Source organism: Pimephales promelas, chromosome 19, assembly GCF_988280905.1.
Source record: "Pimephales promelas chromosome 19, fPimPro1.hap1.1, whole genome shotgun sequence".
Classification (NCBI taxonomy): Eukaryota; Metazoa; Chordata; class Actinopteri; order Cypriniformes; family Leuciscidae; genus Pimephales; species Pimephales promelas.
Window position 1 is genome coordinate 15,985,747 of NC_142787.1, and position 20,678 is coordinate 16,006,424.

Genomic DNA, 20,678 nt, shown 5'->3' on the forward strand with positions numbered 1-20,678 from the left:
TAAACTGTGTATTTTGCACAAACGTGCTTCAGTGTGCAATAAGATAACAAGAATCTTATATACTCAATCTGATACCCACACCAGTTGACACACCCATTCACATCAACCAATAATTATATATTTATGCACGTTCCCAATGTTTCAATCAGTCCATTAATGAAAGACAAAGGCTGTTGTACATACTTAGAATCAACATAGAATACACATACTAGTATTATGTTTACAGGAAACAGCTTATGACATTTCGTCATTCATTCCATTGGGGATACATGTATTTAAACTAAAAATGTACCAAGCCTTGAAGGAGGCGGTTCTCACAGTCTTCCCCCCTTGATGACCGATCGACACACCGCATAAATTTGAGCATATTGGCTGGGTGCGAACTACGAAAACGTGATATGTGAAATTTTGGGGGGTCTCAATATTTTTTTGACAATGTATTATTTTGACGTGCAATTTTAGTTTATGTGATTATAGTGGGTTATTATGTGTAAAATAGCAAACATATCATTCATTCATGCATGACGGCGATTTAAACCTAATTTACTTCAATGAAGATAACTATACATGCTATTCTTGTCACGAGCGTCAAGGTGTGGTGGCGCTGCGGTGCAATTATGCAGGTTCAAAGGGCTTTAAATGATAGCAGACGATGAATGAGGATCTAGCGAAACGATTGGTCATTTCAAAAATAAATAAAAAAGTTTAAGTTCCCTTACGAGAGGTTAATTTTTGACAATGTATACAAAAATTAAGGATAATTTTTTGGCTTCAATATCTCAGAAATGATTAATCTTTCCCGTAGTGTAAGTTAACTTACGCAATACTCATTCCCTCATCTAGAGAGAACCGAGGTTAGGCAACCAATTTGTTTTATAAGCACAAATGCTCGCCTTGTTCTGTTCTGTGATGAGCGTTCGTGACTCTCCTGTTCAAACTCGTTCATCAAAACGAACAAATCTTTTTTCAAGTCATGACTCGAAGGGTCCTAGATAAGACCCTTATTCATCGTCTGGTGTCGTTTAAAGCCCTTTGAAGCTACGCTGAAACTCTCATTTGGACCTTGAACCGTTTGGTTCCCAATGAAGTCCATATCCTGGAAAGTTTTCATCAAAAACCTTAATTTCTTTTCAACTGAAGAAAGAAAGACGTGGACATCTTGGATGACATGGCGGTGAGTAAAATTATCAGCAAAAGTTTTTTTTTGTTGTTTTTTTTTAAATTGAACTCCTCCTTTAAGCATGTTTTTGCTCTGAAAACCCATTACAAGTTGTTAAGACCTCGGGTAACGTTAGGCCTACTAGGAATAACTTAGTATTAAGGCAGTGGTCATGGACCAAGTGTGCGCGATGTTTGAGGCCAAATAATCGTTTTTGCTATATACACAACAGAGAAAAGAAAAGTCAGAAATGCTACTTTAGAAATATGAATTGTTATATTCAGCATACTATTTAAATGTTAATGCAACTTTATGTATTATGCTCATATTGTTTAGCTGCTAAAGGGGAGACAGCTTTGAAGGTCCTGCAAACTTGGCTTCCCCTATCCATCTAATGTTACATGAGAGGAGGAAAGGGCTTCAGACCCACCACAGAGGCACAGAGGTCCTTGACATGCAACCTGTAAGTTTTGCTTTAGTGTTTAGTTTTGCTTTGGACACAATTAGACTTTCTATAAGCTCAATGGTATGAGCAGTGGAGTTTGACGATGCTTTAGGTGAACTTCACTGTAGAGTCATTCATCTTCTTGTCTTGAAAATCTCACAGATTGAATACTAATAATATAAGACGATAAAAGAGTAAGTATGATAAATAAGTCTGCACAAAAAAAACAAAACAACAACAACTCTCTATTGTCTCAAAACAAAACACATCTCCATGTTTTACTCAACAGCTAATTCATAAGCAGTCTGCTACATGTATTTATTTATTTATTTATTTGTATGTCACTCAATGGTATACACAAATTAAGTCAAAAGGGAGAGTTTGTCACCTGAAGAGTGAATGTCCAGTCTCTCTGGGTGTAAAAAAAAAAAAAATACTGTCCTGTTTTTGTAGTCTTACTTCAAAGTTGTTGCAATGATATATCAAGGATGTCACATAAAACAAAACATATGCAAATGCATGGTTGAAAATGATTGATGTTCATGCAAAATGTTTTAAAACATTTGAATATATCTGAGAAAATGTGTGATTTTTTTTTTATTCTTTTGTGGACTCCACTGGAAAATAAAGAATACATATTCAATATTAATAATTATTCATAAATAATAATAAATTTAAATTAATGTATTTTGAAACAAAAAGCGTTTTATGCATTATACTGTTGTAGAAGGTATTGATTAGAAAAACAAAATACAATAAATATGGATTAGTTACATACTGTAACTTTTGAGGAACAGAGGCAGGATGGTTTTCCTCTCTCTCTCTCTCCTTGTCCTGACTGCTTCAGAGCTCTAAGAACAGCTACAATAAAAAACAAGTGGATGGAGAAGAAGATGAGGAATGTTGAGAAGAATCATGTTTCTTTTATAATATTCAGTAAGAACATAAAGAAAATACAGGAGCCGAGAGTTATGATCCAGACCGCAGTGCAGCAGATCACTCTATATCTGAGAGGTTTGAACTTAAGAAAGGTTACAGGATGAACCACTGCCAGGTAACGCTCAACACACATCAGAGACTGAAACATAGGATGACCAGTGATGCTTAGTCCTATTAAAAACAAATTAATGTTGTGAGACTTGAAAACCAAAAACTCAAAAAAAAAAAAAAAAAAAAAAAAACTAGTCACACAGATAGCAATTTCACAAACGGACAGATTGAGTTTAAAGAACACTGATGCAACTCCACTGTGGTGATGATGAGCCATATAACATAGGAGTGAGTAAAGACCAAACAGGAAACTTAAACTGCATGCATACATTTCAAAAATGTCCAATGGCTCAAATGAATATGATGTGGATGATTCAGTGATGAAGTTCACTGTAGAGTTGTCAAATTCCTCCTTGTGTTCTTAAAATCTTTAATACACCCCAGTCGTACACACTCATAATTTAAAACCAAACATTGATTTTACCAGATCTTCAGAATTTTAAAATAATTTCATGTCCAGTGAATTTTAAGTGACATCATCATTAAACAAATGCATCACAAGCTGTAATTCTACACGGTTGTTTAATTGCAACGCATTCTCCCAAGGCGTCACCTTTAACCATGCTTCAATATTTGACGCTTTAAGGCCAATTTATACTTCTGCGTAGGGTGAGCGCAGTAGGTACGGCGTAGCATACGCATAGACGCGTCCCATATTGTGTACCCTTCGCCGTAGCCTGACGTGCACCTCCTCAAAAATGTAACTACACGTCGCGTCAACGCGGACCGCAAGATCAGTGATTGGTTGGTTTGGTAGCATCGTATTTCCTCCTACGCATTTCCACACGTACCATCTCCTCCGACGTCTTCTCTCATTTCTGCCGTTCAGTTAGTAATTTCACTAAAATGAACTGTTTTTCCACTTCAATAAGCTCCAACTCCAACATGATCCGCTCTCTTTCAGTCGCTATTGCTTGTAGTAACCTAGCCGCGAGGAATCTAAACACAGTGGAACATTAAAACCCTCCGCCGCCAACTAGCGTTTCGGAGCAACCAAGGCCTGAACTCAGAAGTATGCTCACAACGGCGTCGCCTACACTACAGCGTACCCTCGACGCAGAAGTATAAATGGCCTTGAGGCGCCCTTTAGGTAGGGGTAGGGTTAAAATCGATACTAGGGCGTCATCTAACTGACGCTAAAGGGCGCCTAAAGCGTCAGATATTGAAGCATGGTCAAAATGCTTCCCAAGGCGTCAGTTAGGTGACTACTTGGGGGTGAGAATGGGCTGCAACCCTGCTTTGGAACATTTGTTAACAATTGTGAAGATGACTTGACTTGACAATAGTTCAAAGCAACGAAAGGAATGGGCGGGCACAATAGCTCATTGTTTTGGCCACTCATTTACTGATTGTGTCATTATACACGTACCACAAACACCATAATGTTAGCGTCCTCTCAGCCTTGATGGCAAACATGATGATGTTCTCTACTAATGCAGCATAGTCAACATATTCATTACTTAATAATGATATGAAAACGCATACTGTCCTGAACTGCATAGGCTAAATACATTATTGCCTGTTTTAAATTTGCACCTGAAGTGTCCCGATTATAAAGGCATCAGGATAACAATAACAAAATTGTCTTCAATAACAAAAGCACATTAATATATATATATTACTTAGCTATACTTTGTACAATATACTTTAAACATTACACTGTCTTACACAATTCAGTATTTTAAATGTGTTACCTGAATTAGTGAAGACAGAATTTCTTGGGGAACTTTTTTAACACAATGCTGAATACTTGTTTTCAAGGCCATTACAATAAATGACCAGTGGTGGAGGAAGTACTGAATCTCAGTACTTAAGTAAAAGTACAAATACCCAGATAAATATTTACTTTAGTAAAAGTAGAAGTAACACAATGACAACCATACTTAAGTAAAAAGTAAAAAGTACTTTATTTTAAATGTACTTTAAGTATTAAAAGTAAAAGTACTTGCATAACAATTTATTCTCTTAATGTCTATTTTCTAATGATTAATAAAACATTTAATTTTAACTCATTCAACCTAATAGCCTACTCCTATAATGATGTTCAATAATGATGGAAAAAAATGTCACCATTTCTGAAACAAGCTTGCAATTAGGCAATATCATGCTTATCCTTACTATATGTTAATAACTATGTTTGGCAGTACACGCGATTCATTAATGGTGTAATTCTGAACCTCTTGGCTTGCCATATAACCAAACCAAACATATATTACACACGGTGTGTTTCCTATGCACGTAAAAACTAATTTTCGCGTATGAGTTGCATGATAAACACACTGCGTGTGAGACGCATTTAGTGTGACCGGGTTGATATACTGTATCTATGGCAACCAAACGTCACTGGTGAGACAAACGTGGAACGAACGGACGGTCAGATTACGTTTTGGCAGGGGAAAAACTGATCAGAAAATGTAACGAAAATGTAACAGAAGTTGTAGAAATGTAGTGGAGTAGAAAGTATAATAATTGCTGCAAAATGTAACGAAGTAAAAGTAAAAAGTAGGCACTATTTATTGTACTTAAGTAAAGTAAAGATACGTGAAAAATGTACTTAAGTAAAGTAACGAAGTATTTGTACTTCGTTACATTCCACCACTGTAAATGACTTCAATAACAGAGACATATGGTATCAACAACTCAAACTGTGTTTATTTAAATTTCACATGGTTATATCATTGTAAAGCATAACTAAATGTACCAACCATGTTTTTAAATTAAAAGAAAACATAAATAAATAAATAAATAACATTTTGGAACAGCGGCCACACATACACTACCCATTGTTAGTTACTTTTTCTTGCTGAAATGCTCATTGTTAAATGGTCCTGCTCATGTCATCCATCTTACTCCCAAGAAGTATTGAAGTAGTACACATACAGGTAAAAGTATAGCACTAGTACACGGATATTACTTGCTAAATACTTGGAAAATATATTTTTACTTCCAGTCTAAACACGATTGTATAAATGATATAAATGATTTCATAAAAAAATCTTTATATATATATATATAATATATATATATATATATATATATTTTTTTTTTTTTTTTTTTTTTCTGGGAGGATACATTTACCATTTCAATTCAACTGGAACAACAATTTAAAATGTCTACTGTTATAAAAATCTATACTGTTATAAAAGTTGTTGTTAAATAAAAATAATAAATAAGAATTAATTACATAACTTTTGAGAAACAGAGGCACGTTAGTTTTTCAGCATGGTACAGATAAAGAACAGGCTGAACAAAACCAGCCATCAAAAAACAAAATGTACAAATACACCAAAGTACACGGAAATTCTGTTTTGTCACAATGTTAAAGAGTCCTGTTATAGTATATGGGCCATATATGAAGAAAATATTGACAGTAGATATTAGAATGACATTAAAAGCCCTTCTCTTTATGTGGTTTTCCTCCTCTCTCTCTCTCCCTCTCTCACCTGGTCCTGACTGCTTCAGAGCTCTGAGAACAGCCACAAGACAAAACAACTGGATGGAGAGGAAGAGGAGGAACTGTGTTGTGAAGAACAATGTTTGTTCTATAGTATTCGGCAAGAGGAACATAGACAAAATACAGGAGCAAAGAGTTATGATCCAGGCCACAGTGCAGCAGATCACTCTATATCTGAGAGGTTTGTACTTCAGAAAGGTTACAGGATGAACCACTGCCAGGTAACGCTCAACACAGATCAGACACTGAAACAGAGGACGACCAGTGATGCTTATTCCCATTAAAAACCACATTAATGTTGTGAGACTTGGAAACCAAAAACACAGTATAAAAATCAAACTAGTCACACAAATCCCAATCTCACAAACAGACAGATTGAGTTTAAAGAACACTGATGCAACTCCGCTTCCTGTGGTGATGATATAACATAGGAATGAGTAGGAAGACCAAGCAGGAAATTAAAACTGCATGCATACATTTCAAAAATGTCCAAAGGCTCAAATGAATAAGTTGTGGATGATTCAGTGGTGAAGTTCACTGAGTTGTTCATTTCCTCCTTGAGTTTTCAAAATCTCTTCATAAAATTAAAAAAAATTGTTGCACTGTTGCAACTATCAAAAATAGTTGCAACAGTGATCTATTGGATAGAGAAGAGCAAATGTACTAAGAAAAAAGCCAAAACACATTGACTAGAGATTAAATTCTTCAATATTCCAGTCTCCAACACACTCATATTTCCTATATTAAAAGAGTAGTTCACTTTAAAAAAAAAAAAAAAAAACTTTTGCAGCTAATTTACTCACCCCATGTCATCCAAGATGTCCATGTCTTTCTTTCTTCAGTCAAAAAGAAATTAAGGTTTTTGATGAAAACATTCCAGGATTTTTTTCTCCATATAATGGACTTCACTGGGCACAAGGTTCAAATGCCAGTTTCAGAGCAGCTTCAAAGGGCTTTAAACAATACCAGACGATGAATAAGGGTCTTATCATGCGAAACGATCGGTCATTAAAAAGTTTTTTTTTTTTTTTTTTTTTTAAGTGAACCACTCCTTTAAATTGCTTTCATGTCCAGGGAATTTGACGTGACATAATTAGCAAATCAATACATCAGAAGTCTCAATTCTACACAATAGTAAACTAATTCGTGAGCTTAGAATTATAAAGTTTTATCTCCACTTTTGGTCGAAATTGAGTTTTTGACATAATCTGATCCATTGGGTGTTTATTAATGCCTGTGTGGTGTTATTTTTGTAAAAAAAAAAAAAAAAAAAAAAAAAAGATTAATAGATCAAGCTATAATAGAAGATTTTACTACATAACAGTTTTGCCATCTGGGATGTAAAAACTTTGATGCTCAATATCATAGAACTACCCTAAACGGAGATAGAACCTTACAATTCTAAGCTTACGAATTCTTTAAATTACCCAAAATATATTACTTAAAAAATATATGATTCTATTAATAACAATTCATTATAAAACAAACGTTATTCATTTCTTAGCCTACACTTCAGCATCATTTTACTCATTCAGCTTATTTATCTAATTCACTCATAACATTTAAACTACATCTAATCGTCACACTTATGCTTTTGCATATTATTAAAAATAAAAACAAACAAACAAATCAATCAAAAAGGAGAGTTTGTCACCTGAAGAGTGAATGTCCAGTCTTTATGGGTGTAAATGACACTCTGTGCTATTTTGTCTCACTTTACAGTCACAAGAATATATAAGTGCATAAGTAACATGTCACATAAAACAAAGCATATGCAAACATATGCAACACATGCATAAGATTCAAAATGATTGAATGTCTTTTATTCAAATGGCTTAAAACATTTAAATAGAAGTATAAATTGTGTGCATTTGTTGCAGACAGTTATAGAAAGGTACACTACATATGCAGCACATAACATTCAAAGACCGTGAGGTCTCTCTCGTCTTAGCTATGTGGTAATGACAAATTACCAAGGCGGAAAGCAGTGCTCACCAAGAAACAAAGCTGGTTTTACATTCAATACGCGGGTGATACCCAATGTCTTATCAATAAATAAATTAAATCTGGCACTTCTTGGAAAACATTTTTGAGCATTTAAGAACATAAAATAAGTTAATAGCTAGTTGACATGAAGTAGCAAATTAATGAGTTAGTCAAAATGCAGTTGCAAATTTTTACTCATAGTTAGAAGTAGCATGTCTTAAGCAGATTATCTAAATAAAAGTGAATGAATAGTAAAGTATTGTATTTAAAAAAACAATAATAATAAAAAAAACAAAACAATAACCACATCTAATAAACACACACTGAAAAAAAATCAGTGTAGAATTTATTTTGAAACAATTTTCACTCTGAAACTTCTGGTAGGCTACATTTCACAAATAAAATCAAAGAAAGTTGAATTACATTAAACGTTTAATGTATTTTGGTTGTTCATATACACAATAACAACGTCTTGGGGGCCTGTAAATGCAAGCTTTTGAAAACGGGTTTCAAAGTGCAAGTTTTTTTTAAAAAAATACACCGTTCTCGTCTCCGTGTAAATTACAAAAACACAAATTTATGAAAACGGTGACATCATTAGCCTCTTTCACACATACAGCCTTTACTGGTAAAATGTAAGAGATCATGTGTGAACAGGACCTTTTCAAAAACACCAGTAAATGGAAGCTCTGCAGTTTGATACTAGTATGTGCGTCTCATGTTTTTAAGAGCAAAATTGCTTTCTGTTTGATAAGTCCTTAGACTTTTCACTCAGATGACAAAAACAATTATAACTAAAATTCTTCAAAGGAATGTTTTTAAAAATCCACACAAAAATTCTCCACCTTGTCATAAAAAGTAAGACATTTAATGAATGTATTGGGTTGTTTCAAGCATTACAACAAAACACATGAGGGAAAATGTACATTGAATCGGTCGCCCCCAAAAAAAAACAAACAACAAAAAATAAAAAAACAGACAGGGTGATCCAAGTCCAACACTCAATCTGGAAAATGGTTAAACTGGGTGATGCAGTAAGTATTTATTCAAAACAAACAAACCACAAACAAGTGTTTCAACCATATCTGATTAACACTCAAATACAATTTGAAATGTGTATGCAAATAACAATTTAAATCACTAGTCAGTTTGACCTCTCTGAATAAATGAGTGACCATTTTACCTATACACTAACATGTTTTGGCATCATGAATTTTTTTAATATAGAAAAAAAAAAAATAGTGACATTAGTATAATGAGGAACAGGTGATTTTTCCAGTTCGTCGCAGAAAAAGAACAGGCTGTAAAAATCCATCTAGCAAATAACCAATTGAAGCAATAAACTGCAGAGCTGAAATATGCTGCTGTGTTAAAATGAATGCTGAAATTTTATATGAGACAAATATGATAACCACAGCCACAGTAGTAATTAAAATGTGATTGAATGCTCTCCTTTTCATTTGGTTTGCCTTTTCTTTGTCATTATCTCCTGGTCCTGATTGTTTCAGACCTATGAGAACAGCTACAAGGAAAAATAACTGAACAAAGGGGAAAAGTACAAACTGCACATTGAACAGCAGTGCGTGTGGACTAGTGTTGAGCGAGATTACAATAAACATGCAAAACAAACAGGAGGCAAGAGTGATTATCCAAGCAACAGTACAGCAGATCACTCTATATCTGAGAGGTTTGTACTTCAGAAAGGTTACGGGATGAACCACTGCCAGGTAACGCTCAACACAGATCAGACACTGAAACAGAGGACGACCAGTGATGCATAGTCCTTGCAAAGACTGAGACGATGTCTTGAAATTTGAAAACCAAATTGACAGTATATCAATTAAACATTTCAGACAGTTGCCAATCTCACAAACAGAAATATTTAGGTTGAAGAAGTCTGTTGCAAATCCAGTTTCTGTGACAATGAGCCTTATAACATAAAAATGTATAGGAAGACCAAAAAGGAAATTGATGCTGCACACACACAGTGCCAGACTGCTCATTAGTCCAATGGAATTAGTTGTTGATTCTGTAGTGAAGTTCAGTGTAGAGTTCATTTCTTCCTTACTTTCCCCCCCCCAACAGATTCCAATCTTGAATTCTGCCGTTCTAAAATTAAAATCCAAATAATCAAAGCCAACCAATATTAAATAACTTTCATGTGTAGGTATGATCATTCAGGTAACTTAATAAATCCACAGTCAGTTATTCAGCACTACACTTAAATTACCAGTTGTATTCCAAATTTAAATATTTACAAAATATGGCTGCATTCATCAAACAACTCATCTTTATAATGATGGTATTTATATTTTCTGCATATTATTGAATATAAAATTTTTTTAAAAAAAAGAAAAGAAAAGTTTGTCACCTGAAGACTGAATGTCCAATCCCTCTGGACTACTGTATGTTTTCATAGTCTTACTTTAAAGCTGCAACACAAATAGCACCACATAAACAATTCACATAAAATGGATATGCAAAATAATATAAGGAAGCATGAGGTTCAAAATTACACGTGGTATTCTATTCAAATAGCTTAAACATTTGAATAGAAAAAAGGTCACTTCTAGATACTGATTGCAAAATAGTTCACAATAAGATTACAAATTAATAAATGAGATGTGTATGTGAATGTGCATTTGTAGTATAAACACGAATACATCCCAAACAACGGCATACCATGCACTTCGCTCACACATAATCAATATAACAAAAACAAGGTAAATAAATTAGATTATTTTCACTCAAACACAACATTTACATAAATGATAGGCTATTAAGTCCACAGAGTCTGCACAGTATTTGAAGTACAATCTCTATGACAAATACTTTAACTTAATAAAGTACTTTATTCAGAAACAAACCACATACAAATAACAACATAACAGCTAGAAAAGGCATACTATGCATATATATATACATCAGTGATTTTCATTTTATGCATTAGTCAGTCATTTTAAAGATACCAAAAAAGTAAAACAGTGAATGGCTGACTGAAATATTCTGGAATCATAAACTGTGTCAGTAAAAGTGTAAATTCAGCTGGAATATAAACAATGATTATTTACTTTACATTGTTCACGTTACAATGGATTTCTTTAACAGGTTTTGATGAAAACAGTTCAGTTTTCCAACATGATTCAAAAAAAGAACTGGCTGAATAAAACCACCCAGAATATAACAAAAGACAGAAGTAGACCAAAGAACCGGAAAATCCTGTTGTGTAAAAATTGCGGTGAATCCTGAAATTATAAAAGGAACATATGTAACAGCCAAGCTAACAGTAGATATTAAAATGAGATGAAATGCTCTTCTCTTTATGCTGTTTTTCTCCTCTTTCTCTCTCCCTCTCTCTCCTGGTCCTGACCGTTTCAGAGCTCTGAGAACAGCCACAAGACAAAACAACTGGATGGAGAAGAAGAGGATGAACTGTAGTGAGAAGAACCATGTATAAAAGATTGTGGTAAGTGACTTCAAAATGAGCCAGCAGAATAAACATGAGCCACAAGTTATTATCCAGACAGTAGCAGAGCACACGACTCTGTATCTGAGAGGTTTGTACTTTAGAAAGGTTACAGGATGAACCACTGCCAGGTAACGCTCAACACACATCAGACAATGAAACAGAGGACGACCAGTGATGAGTCCTTGCAAAACTTGTGTCAGTGTCTTGAAACATGAATACTGAATTTCCAGCAGATTAAACACATTTTTCAGACAAAGAACAATCTCACAAATTGAGAAATTGAGGTTGAGGAACTCTGATGCAACTTCACTTGATCTTGTGATGATGAGCCATATAACATAGGAGTGAGTAGGAAGACCAAACAGAAAAATGATGCTGGACACACATATTCTGGTGATTATTTCATAGGAATCAGTTGTGGAGTTTGTAGATGCTTCAGGTGTGGTGAAGTTAACCATGGTGTTAGTCATCTCCCCAATCTTTTCACCTCAGAACCTCACAAAATGATTAATTAGGGTATATTCTATTTGAAGAGAGAAACATAAATGTACCAGGCAATTAAGACTTCATTAAAAACCGTCAAAACATACTGTATATAAATATATATTTACACAGAAGACAATGACATTCCTTTAAAAATGAGATATGAGAAGAAGATAAAGATTAATCATCAGAAGATAAATCATCTAACCATAAAACTATGTCTGATAATCACACTGATATTTTGCATATTACTCAATGGAGTAACTAACAAATTAATTAAAAAAGAAGATTTTCTCACCTGATGAGAGAATGTCCAGTTCATCTGGATGTAAATTATACTCTGTGCTGTTTTTGTAGTCTCACTTCAATGTTGTCATTTGCACAGCTTCATATGCAACATTTCACATAAAATAATACTTATGCAAATATTGCACTCAAATAAATAAATAAAAAACATGAGGTTTAAAATGACATGCTTTTTTAAATCATTTGAATAGTAAGTGCCAACAAATCCCATTCTGTCTAGTCTTATGAGATTAAAAACATATGTATGTAAATAATGTGTACAGTTCAGGTTAATTCTGTCAGGACCACTATCGTCAAATACGATCGACAATTAGTTATTAGTTTAAATTGGCAGTATGGTTCTGTTCTGAGCGAGAACTCCAATTGGGAGTTCATGATTTTAATGTTGTTGTTTTGTGGTAGACTAAAGACTAATGACAGACTGTTGATCTTTGAATAAAAATATGTAAAAAATATGGTTCAGAGACTCAAAAGAGACTCAAAATAATACTCAGTTGATTTTAATCTTACGTGTTAGTGTTATACATCAATCGATCAGGTGCATTGCGCAACAACTTATGTTAAAAATTGCCGTTTTCTAACCCATACATGCTTAACAACGCATTCTCACCCCAAGGCGTCACCTTTGACCATGCTTCAATATTTGACGTTTTAGGCGCCCTTTAGCATCACTTACATGACGCGATCCTACGGCGTCATCTAACTGACGCTAAAGGAAAGCGTCTGCTAAAGGACGCGGTTAGGTTTAGGTGTGGGGTGGGGGTAGGGTACACGCGATCCTAGGGCGTCATCTAACTGACGCTAAAGGGCGCCTAAAGCGTCAGATATTGAAGCATGTCCAAATGCTTCCCAAGGCGTCAGTTAGGTGACGCCTTGGGAGTGAGAATGGGCTGACATGACGCGATCCTACGGCGTCATCTAACTGACGCTAAAGGAAAGCATCTGTTAGAGGACGCGGTTAGGTTTAGGTGTGGGGTGGGGGTAGGGTACACGCGATCCTAGGGCGTCATCTTACTGACGCTAAAGGGCGCCTAAAGCGTCAGATATTGAAGCATGTCCAAATGCTTCAGTTAAGTGACGCCTTGGGGGTGAGAATGGGCTGTGCTTAAACAATCTCCTGATGGGCTGAATGAGCCGTTCTCTGATCACTGCGATCGCCTCTATAATCCTGTGCAGTAAAATAAATAAGAGTGATTCGGGCTCGAATTTGAGACTCGAATTTGAGACCTATGTCTGGCAATTTTGTGCAGACTCATTATGAGGCTCATTAAGCAAGACTTTATCTTCTCAGGTGTGAACACAGCCCCTCGCATATTGCCTTTCCAAACAAAACGTTTCTGATAAAATTTAAATCAATGTATTGTTTTGTGTAAATGGTTAGGCAGGAATATTTTCATATCATTTTAAAGCAAAACTCTAGGTGACAACATCCAGTCAAAAGTCTTGTGGACACATATTTAGTATGTGTTTTGTAGCCTTACTTCAGGAACTTTAAGTTTTAGTTTTTTCAATAACCATGCATAAACAATATCCTCTCAAAAATACAAACATGTTGCTCACATATTATGGTAGCCCTGTTTGTCGTAAATAGAGTTTAATTGAACATTTGGCATTAATATGTTTATAAGCAACTGAAAATGCAGTTCAGGGCATGTCAAAACATCTCAAGGGACCCAAAAACACATTAGACCCCAGAGGGTTGAGGAAAATGACTCTGATCTTATATGCACAGTCAGTTCAAAGATCCTGGGGTATCTAGAGGAAAAATTCCATGACCAAAAAATACAAGACATCCTTGTCAAAGCCACAACCCTCGATATCATGTTCAAGATGACTTGAGCATAACAAAACTGCTGTCAAGAACAGACTAAAAGATGAGATGTCAAGGCTAACAACAGTTAAAGTAAATTTATCTATACATCTAGTGTGTATTACAAGGTACATCAGTAAATTTATAAAGTAAATTTATCTATACATCTAGTGTGTATTACAAGGTACATCATTTTTAATTGTTACCAATTTGATTCTTTAACAGTAAATTGTGGTTGAGCAAACCTGATTTTCCTTAGCTTAGCTTCTTCAAAGCAGCTCAAAGAAATGAAGGGCCACCAGATCCAATCTCACATCAAGAACAAGGTGTCAACCTGGAGCCTAACAAGTCTTACCTGTTCTCAAGCAATACTGGCAGCGAACATGACCCCTTAGTCAGGTGGAATGCTAAATGTATTTGCACTGACCAGGAAATACCTTTACATTCCTGCAACCATCAATTGTCCTACTGAAAGGGTTTTAAGCACAGGGGGCAACAGTGTCTCTAGTTGTCATTCTGAACTGAAGCCTCATAATGTTGATAGGCTATAGTTTTTTGCTAAGAATCTTTACAAAGGGTCTTGTCTGGCATAATACATTTGAATGTTGTCAGTGTTTAATGGCAATTTTAGTATTTATTTATTATTTGTTTGACTGAAGCAAATAGCATTATCTCTTATTTTAATGATATCTTGTTTGGTAACCTAATGTTCAGGGTTTGTAAATAAAAAGTTCTTAAGAATCGTGAGAGAATCATCTTTATTGTAAGCAAAAAATTGTGATACTCATTTTATCCAGAATCCTTGGAGCTCTTCTCAAAGGCCAGATAAGACGCATACGTCTCCAAGATGTCTGTTAAAAAGCAGTTCATCTGGAAAGCATCTTCTATGTAAAAACATCTGCTAAACATCTTTAAAAAGTCAGTTTACATACATTCTAAATCCTAAACATCTTTAAAATCTAAATGTCTATGTAACATCTGAATGTCTTAGAGACGTATTCAGATGAGCAAACACTCTAAAATATGCATCTTACAGATGAAAACATGCTCATCAAATTGACGTATCCGATATGTGTGCTTTAAGTGTCCATGTCAGTTTGGGATATTTGTATGTACAGCCGCATACAAACACTTTTGGGTCAATCAATCAATGCATAGAAACTTTTTTTATGTATTTATTATTGGTGCAAATGACTAGAGAAAACAGATAAAAGATTCCAATTTTGCCAAATCTTAAGAAAGTGCCGCCACTCTGTCGATCCAGTTGACCATGGGACGGAATGCAAAAATGTTGAAGTTTAATCTAGTTTTAACAAGCCCTGGAGCTGTCAAAAGTCCACAGGGTGACACAAAATAACACGTTGTTCTTCAACTTTTGTTGACAAATAAACAGCGATATCTGTCTCCAAGTAGCAGAGTACCAACACTATCTCACGACCAATTCGTACGAATTCGACGCATGATTAAAAAGTGGCTAATTCGTACTAATTCGTACGACCTCACTCGTACTAATTCGTACGATTTGTCTAAACCCACGTGATGGTTAGGTTTAGGGGCGGGGTAAGGGGTAGGTCATTCGTACGAATTCATACGAATTGGCCAATTCGTAAAATATGTACGATTTAACAAAATCGTATTAATTCGTACGAGTGAGGTCGTATGAATTGCTACGAATTAGCCACTTTTTAATCATTCATCGAATTAGTACAACTTGGTCGTGAGATCGGGTTGAGAGTACACATTGTTAATTTACATAGCATACAATATACAGACATTGTAACAGCTGGTTGACAATCCTTAAGACTATCTCCTCAGCATTTCTGCAACCATTAAGCCATTCAAAAAGAACAAAACTGCACAAAACTATAACCTAAAAGCACTTTCAACAAAAATGGCAAAACAGTGAACACAAATACTCAAAAACAAGATGTCAAATGTGCCAACAAAAGCAAAAAATCTGGGCAAAACTATTATAACAATTTGCTATTATCAATTAGGCTATATGACAACTTCATTATTGTTTTTATTTGTTGTCATTCATTAAAAAAAAACATAAAAAACATTGACAATTCGTATAATTATTGCAATTCAACCAGTTCAATTTCAAAGTTAAATTTAACATTACAATAATTCTGTTTAAAAAAAAAACAGGATCCAAAATTCACAAACAGCACATACAGTGATTTAAAACGCAGCTCTAAACTTGAACAGCATTCTTTTCAATATCAACCAACAATCCAACGGTGGCTGTAAATGACACTGGATAATAATATAAACACAGTCCACTTCATTTCAACATGACATTTAAATAATCGTCATTGGAAAAAGCAAGAAGATTAATTGTAGGATCCTCCAATTGATTCTTTGCTTTGAGTGGCTCCATATTGAATCGCATCCCAGTCTGAGCGCATTCGTAAAATCAAATACGATTTCCGTTAAAGTTACAAAGTGAACCGTTCCATCTCAAAATGTTTAACATTTTTGAATTCCTATTTTTTCCTCATCAAATACTCAAACAAATATTTTGCAATCCCCACACCCCCAAAACCTCACCTATGAGTTAGACCACTTCTATGATTGATTGTTATCAGGATGTGAAGAGAGTTTCAACTACAGTAACAAAAATTGTGTATAAAAAAAAATGTCCTACCCTACCTTTAATGCTAAATAAAGCACCATGTTTTATGATGAACAGAGGCGGAACAGCTTTCCAGTTCGTTGCAAATAAAGAAAAGGCTGTAAAAAACCAGTCAACACATAACAAATAAAAGCAGGCAACCAATAGTCATCGACATCCTGTTTAGTTAGAATGACATATAATCCTGTGATAGTAAATGGGACATTTTGGATACTCATAGTCACTGTTGTTATCAGAATAAGAAAAAATGCTCTTCTCTTCATGCGGTTTTCATCCTCTCTCTCTCTCCTTCTCTCTCCTGGTCCTGACTGCTTCAGAGCTCTGAGAACAGCCACAAGACAAAACAACTGGATGGAGAAGTAGAGGAGGAACACTGTTGAGAAAAACCATACAAATGCATCTCTGTTGACTGAGACTAAAATAAAGATGCAGAATAAACAAGAACCTAGAGTGATTATCCAGGCAATAGTGCAGCAGATCACTCTATATCTGAGAGGTTTGAACTTCAGAAAGGTTACAGGATGAACCACTGCCAGGTAACGCTCAACACACATCAGACACTGAAACAGGGGACGACCAGTGATGCAGAGTCCTTGCACAAAATTTGTTAATATATTAAAAAGTGAAGAAAAGTATGACAGTAGACCAAACACCGCATTGATACAGTTACCAATCTCACAAACAGAGAGATTGAGAAAGAAGAACTCTGATGCAACTCCACTTCCCGTTCCTGTGACAATGAGCCATATAATATAGGAGTGTGTAGGAAGACCAGAAAGGAAGCAGATGCCGAACATACACATTTCCAGACTGTTCAATAGGCTAATATCAGTTGTGGAGTTTGTGGATGCTGCAGGTGTGGTGAAGTTCTCTGTAGAGATATTCATCCTCTCATCTCAGGAAGTCACACATTATTTTTAAATGACATTGCAACTGTGGTATACAGGAAGAGAGAAGGTTACATGTATTTCAGACTACTCAAGAGTTAACTGAAATGTAAAGGTTTTCAAAAAAGTGTGTAATTCAACTAAATTAAAGAAACATTCCAGAATTTTAACATTTGGGTTCTCCAAGTCACCATAGTGGGTCATTTAGCACAATACAATGCTTAAAAATATGACTAACATATGCGTAACAAAATCCAATATTACATCACTTGAACATGAAAAATATTTCATGAAAAAATACAGGTTTTTTTTCATAGTCTATGTTTACATGAGCAATCCGATCGGTTCTATAATTGGCTCATAAGACAAGTCTTAGCCCTTTAATATTTAATATCTAAACCATGTGTTCATAATCCTTATACAATATATTATAATTGCAGCAAAATGTTGACTATTATTGAATTGAAAACAACAAAATTAATAAAAAGTTAATCACCTGAAGAGTGAATGTCCAGCCTCTCTGGATGTGTATACATCTCTCTGCTGTGTTTTATAGGCTGACTGACACAAGAATAGATCTGCATAACTTCATCTGCATCACATGCACCAGCTATGCAAATAGTAAAAAAAAAATAATTAAATAATTATAATTATAATAATGAAAAAGACAATAAAAAGTTTTATTCAATTTGAACGCTTATAGTTTATTTACATTAATGCAGTAAATGGCAATTTTAACAACCATCCAATGTGAGATAATTCCCAGAATAAAGGCAGGGACCAGTATGAAAAGTGTCTAATCAATACACTCTTAAAAATAAAAAAAAAGTAATGGAAAGGTTCCATGAGTGATGATGAAGGTTCTTCATGGAACCATAGAGACCAATAAAGAACATTCAACATCCATTGAACCTTTCCATTACACAAAAGGTTGTGTAAAAATTATTATTTAGAAATGTTCTTCACACTAAAAATGTCTTATTTTAAGAACTGTATACTGAAAGATTATTTGGGGAACCAAAAATGGCATCGCTGTGAAAACCCATTTTGGAACCTTTGTTTTTAAGAGTGATTATTTCTCTTTAGAGAAAAACTTTTCTCTACAACTATGTTTTATGTTTTGACATTTTATTAACATGACTGGCTTATGTTGAATCAAGATTGAAGTCATTAACCAAGTAATATTTAAATAACATTTATAAACTGACAACTTAGGCCTTTAAAATATTAATTATGTAAAAAAAAAATTCAAACAATATTCAAAAATCTAAAACTGGCCTCACAGGTGCAACACATTAACTCCTGTGATGCAAATCTTTAGAGTGATAAATGAGTGTGTGATGGGATTTCAAGTTTAAAGAAACAATCGCTTCTGTTAAATGGGGGAAAAAACGCAACACTGCTTTATCATTGAAGAAGTGTATTGGAACAACAAATAACAACTATATACAACACAGTTAATGTGAATCTCTCTAAATGACATAAGGCTCACATGAACAAGTTTTATTGTCATGGAAAAACAATTTTCTAATGTCCTAATTTTCCTGCCAAAGATATAACAAATAAAATAAAAACGGGCAGTAATTTAACTTATTATTGAACAATTGGAGGGGAGCAAAGAAAGGAGAGTTTTCCAGTCCGGCGCAGATAAAGAACAGGCTGAACAAAACCAGCCAGTATATAACAAATAAAACCAAAAGAAAAAAGTTCCTTAATAAATTGTTGCATCAGAATGAAACAGATTCCGGAGATAATAAATGGCATATAGATAATAATCATGCTCGCAGTAGTAATTAAGATAAGATGAAACGCTCTTCTCTTCATGTGGTTTTCCTCCTCTTTCTCCCTCCTTCTCTCTCCTGGTCCTGACTGCTTCAGAGCTCTGAGAACAGCCACAAGACAAAACAACTGGATGGAGAAGAAGAGGAGGAACTGCAGTGAGAAGAACCATGATTGCATATGACTGTTTTGTGAGATTTCAATAAAAAAACCAAAGAAACAGGATCCAAGAGTGATTGTCCAGACTGCAGTGCAGCAGATCACTCTATATCTGAGAGGTTTGTACTTCAGAAAGGTTACAGGGTGAACCACTGCCAGGTAACGCTCAACACAGATCAGACACTGAAACAGAGGACGACCAGTGATGCCTAGCCCTAATAACAAATATGTGAATGTCTTAAGATGTGAAAACCAAGCACAACTAACAACTATATAGAACAAACAATTTAGACAGCTACCAAGCTCACAAAAAGAGAGATTGAGGTTGAAAAACTCTGATGCAACACTTCCTGTTCCTGTGATGATGAGCCAAATAACATAGGAGTGTGTAGGAAGACCAAACAGCAAATCGATGCTGTACAGAAAAATGTCCGGTCTGTTCACTATCCAACAGGACTGAGCTGTGGAGTTTGTAGATGCTTCAGGTGTGGTGAAGTTCCCTGTAGAATTATTCATCTCCTCTGTCTTTGTCTTCTCAGTTCAGAAACACAAGAAAAACTGTGATCAACAGAAGTAGAACTGTATTCAGACTGTATTAATAAAAAGTTTTAATTCCGTTTCATTATAAATAATAGGGACATTTCAATATTAAATGTCTAACATTCACAGGTCATTTTAATGCAAGTCACTTCCATATTACCACTGTGAGTAATTCTCTACACAACACCCAAATAACCAAATTGCAATCCAATAGTATTGACTTAAGAACATGCAATTATTATTTTAGTTTTAAAAAGTCGTGTTTCACTCTAGGTTTCTAATACGATTAAAGTCCCCTTAACTATTTTCCCTTAAAAAAATGTAACAAGATCTCAACAATCACCTGAAGGGGTGAATGTTCAGTCTCTCTGGATCTATCTGTGCTGTTTTGTAGACTGACTTCAAAATAATGCATGAACCAGATATGAAAATATTACCAGATATGGAAATATTTTAAGTAAACATGATCTAGAAGATGGATAGCCTTATGAGTAAACAAAGGGAAAAAATACA

At 34.8% G+C, this 20,678-nt stretch overlaps 4 protein-coding genes and 1 pseudogene across 4 annotated transcripts; all 5 read right to left on the reverse strand.

The window, feature by feature from the left end:
* Nucleotides 1-5,834: 5,834 nt before the first annotated feature.
* Nucleotides 5,835-6,658, reverse strand: LOC120491665 (chemokine XC receptor 1-like; annotated as a pseudogene).
* A 2,683-nt stretch (nt 6,659-9,341) lies between these two features.
* On the reverse strand, nt 9,342-10,151 carry LOC148970783 (uncharacterized). Its single transcript, XM_089123587.1, has one exon. The coding sequence runs from the start codon at nt 10,149-10,151 to the stop codon at nt 9,342-9,344; it is 810 nt and encodes a 269-aa protein (XP_088979713.1).
* A 1,024-nt stretch (nt 10,152-11,175) lies between these two features.
* On the reverse strand, nt 11,176-12,033 carry LOC120491664 (chemokine XC receptor 1-like). Its single transcript, XM_039689631.2, has one exon. The coding sequence runs from the start codon at nt 12,031-12,033 to the stop codon at nt 11,176-11,178; it is 858 nt and encodes a 285-aa protein (XP_039545565.2).
* A 4,811-nt stretch (nt 12,034-16,844) lies between these two features.
* Nucleotides 16,845-17,687, reverse strand: LOC120491628 (chemokine XC receptor 1-like). Its single transcript, XM_039689576.2, has one exon. The coding sequence runs from the start codon at nt 17,685-17,687 to the stop codon at nt 16,845-16,847; it is 843 nt and encodes a 280-aa protein (XP_039545510.2).
* Nucleotides 17,688-19,280: 1,593 nt separating this feature from the next.
* Nucleotides 19,281-20,210, reverse strand: LOC120491663 (chemokine XC receptor 1-like). The gene has a single exon (XM_039689629.2). The coding sequence runs from the start codon at nt 20,139-20,141 to the stop codon at nt 19,281-19,283; it is 861 nt and encodes a 286-aa protein (XP_039545563.2). The 5' UTR covers nt 20,142-20,210.
* Between the last annotated feature and the right edge of the window lie 468 nt (nt 20,211-20,678).

Coding starts and splice junctions, on each gene's coding strand:
- LOC120491663 (XM_039689629.2), bottom strand. CDS start 20,141: ATGAATAATTCTACAGGGAACTTCACCACACCTGAAGCATCTACAAAC.
- LOC148970783 (XM_089123587.1), bottom strand. CDS start 10,151: ATGAACTCTACACTGAACTTCACTACAGAATCAACAACTAATTCCATT.
- LOC120491664 (XM_039689631.2), bottom strand. CDS start 12,033: ATGACTAACACCATGGTTAACTTCACCACACCTGAAGCATCTACAAAC.
- LOC120491628 (XM_039689576.2), bottom strand. CDS start 17,687: ATGAATATCTCTACAGAGAACTTCACCACACCTGCAGCATCCACAAAC.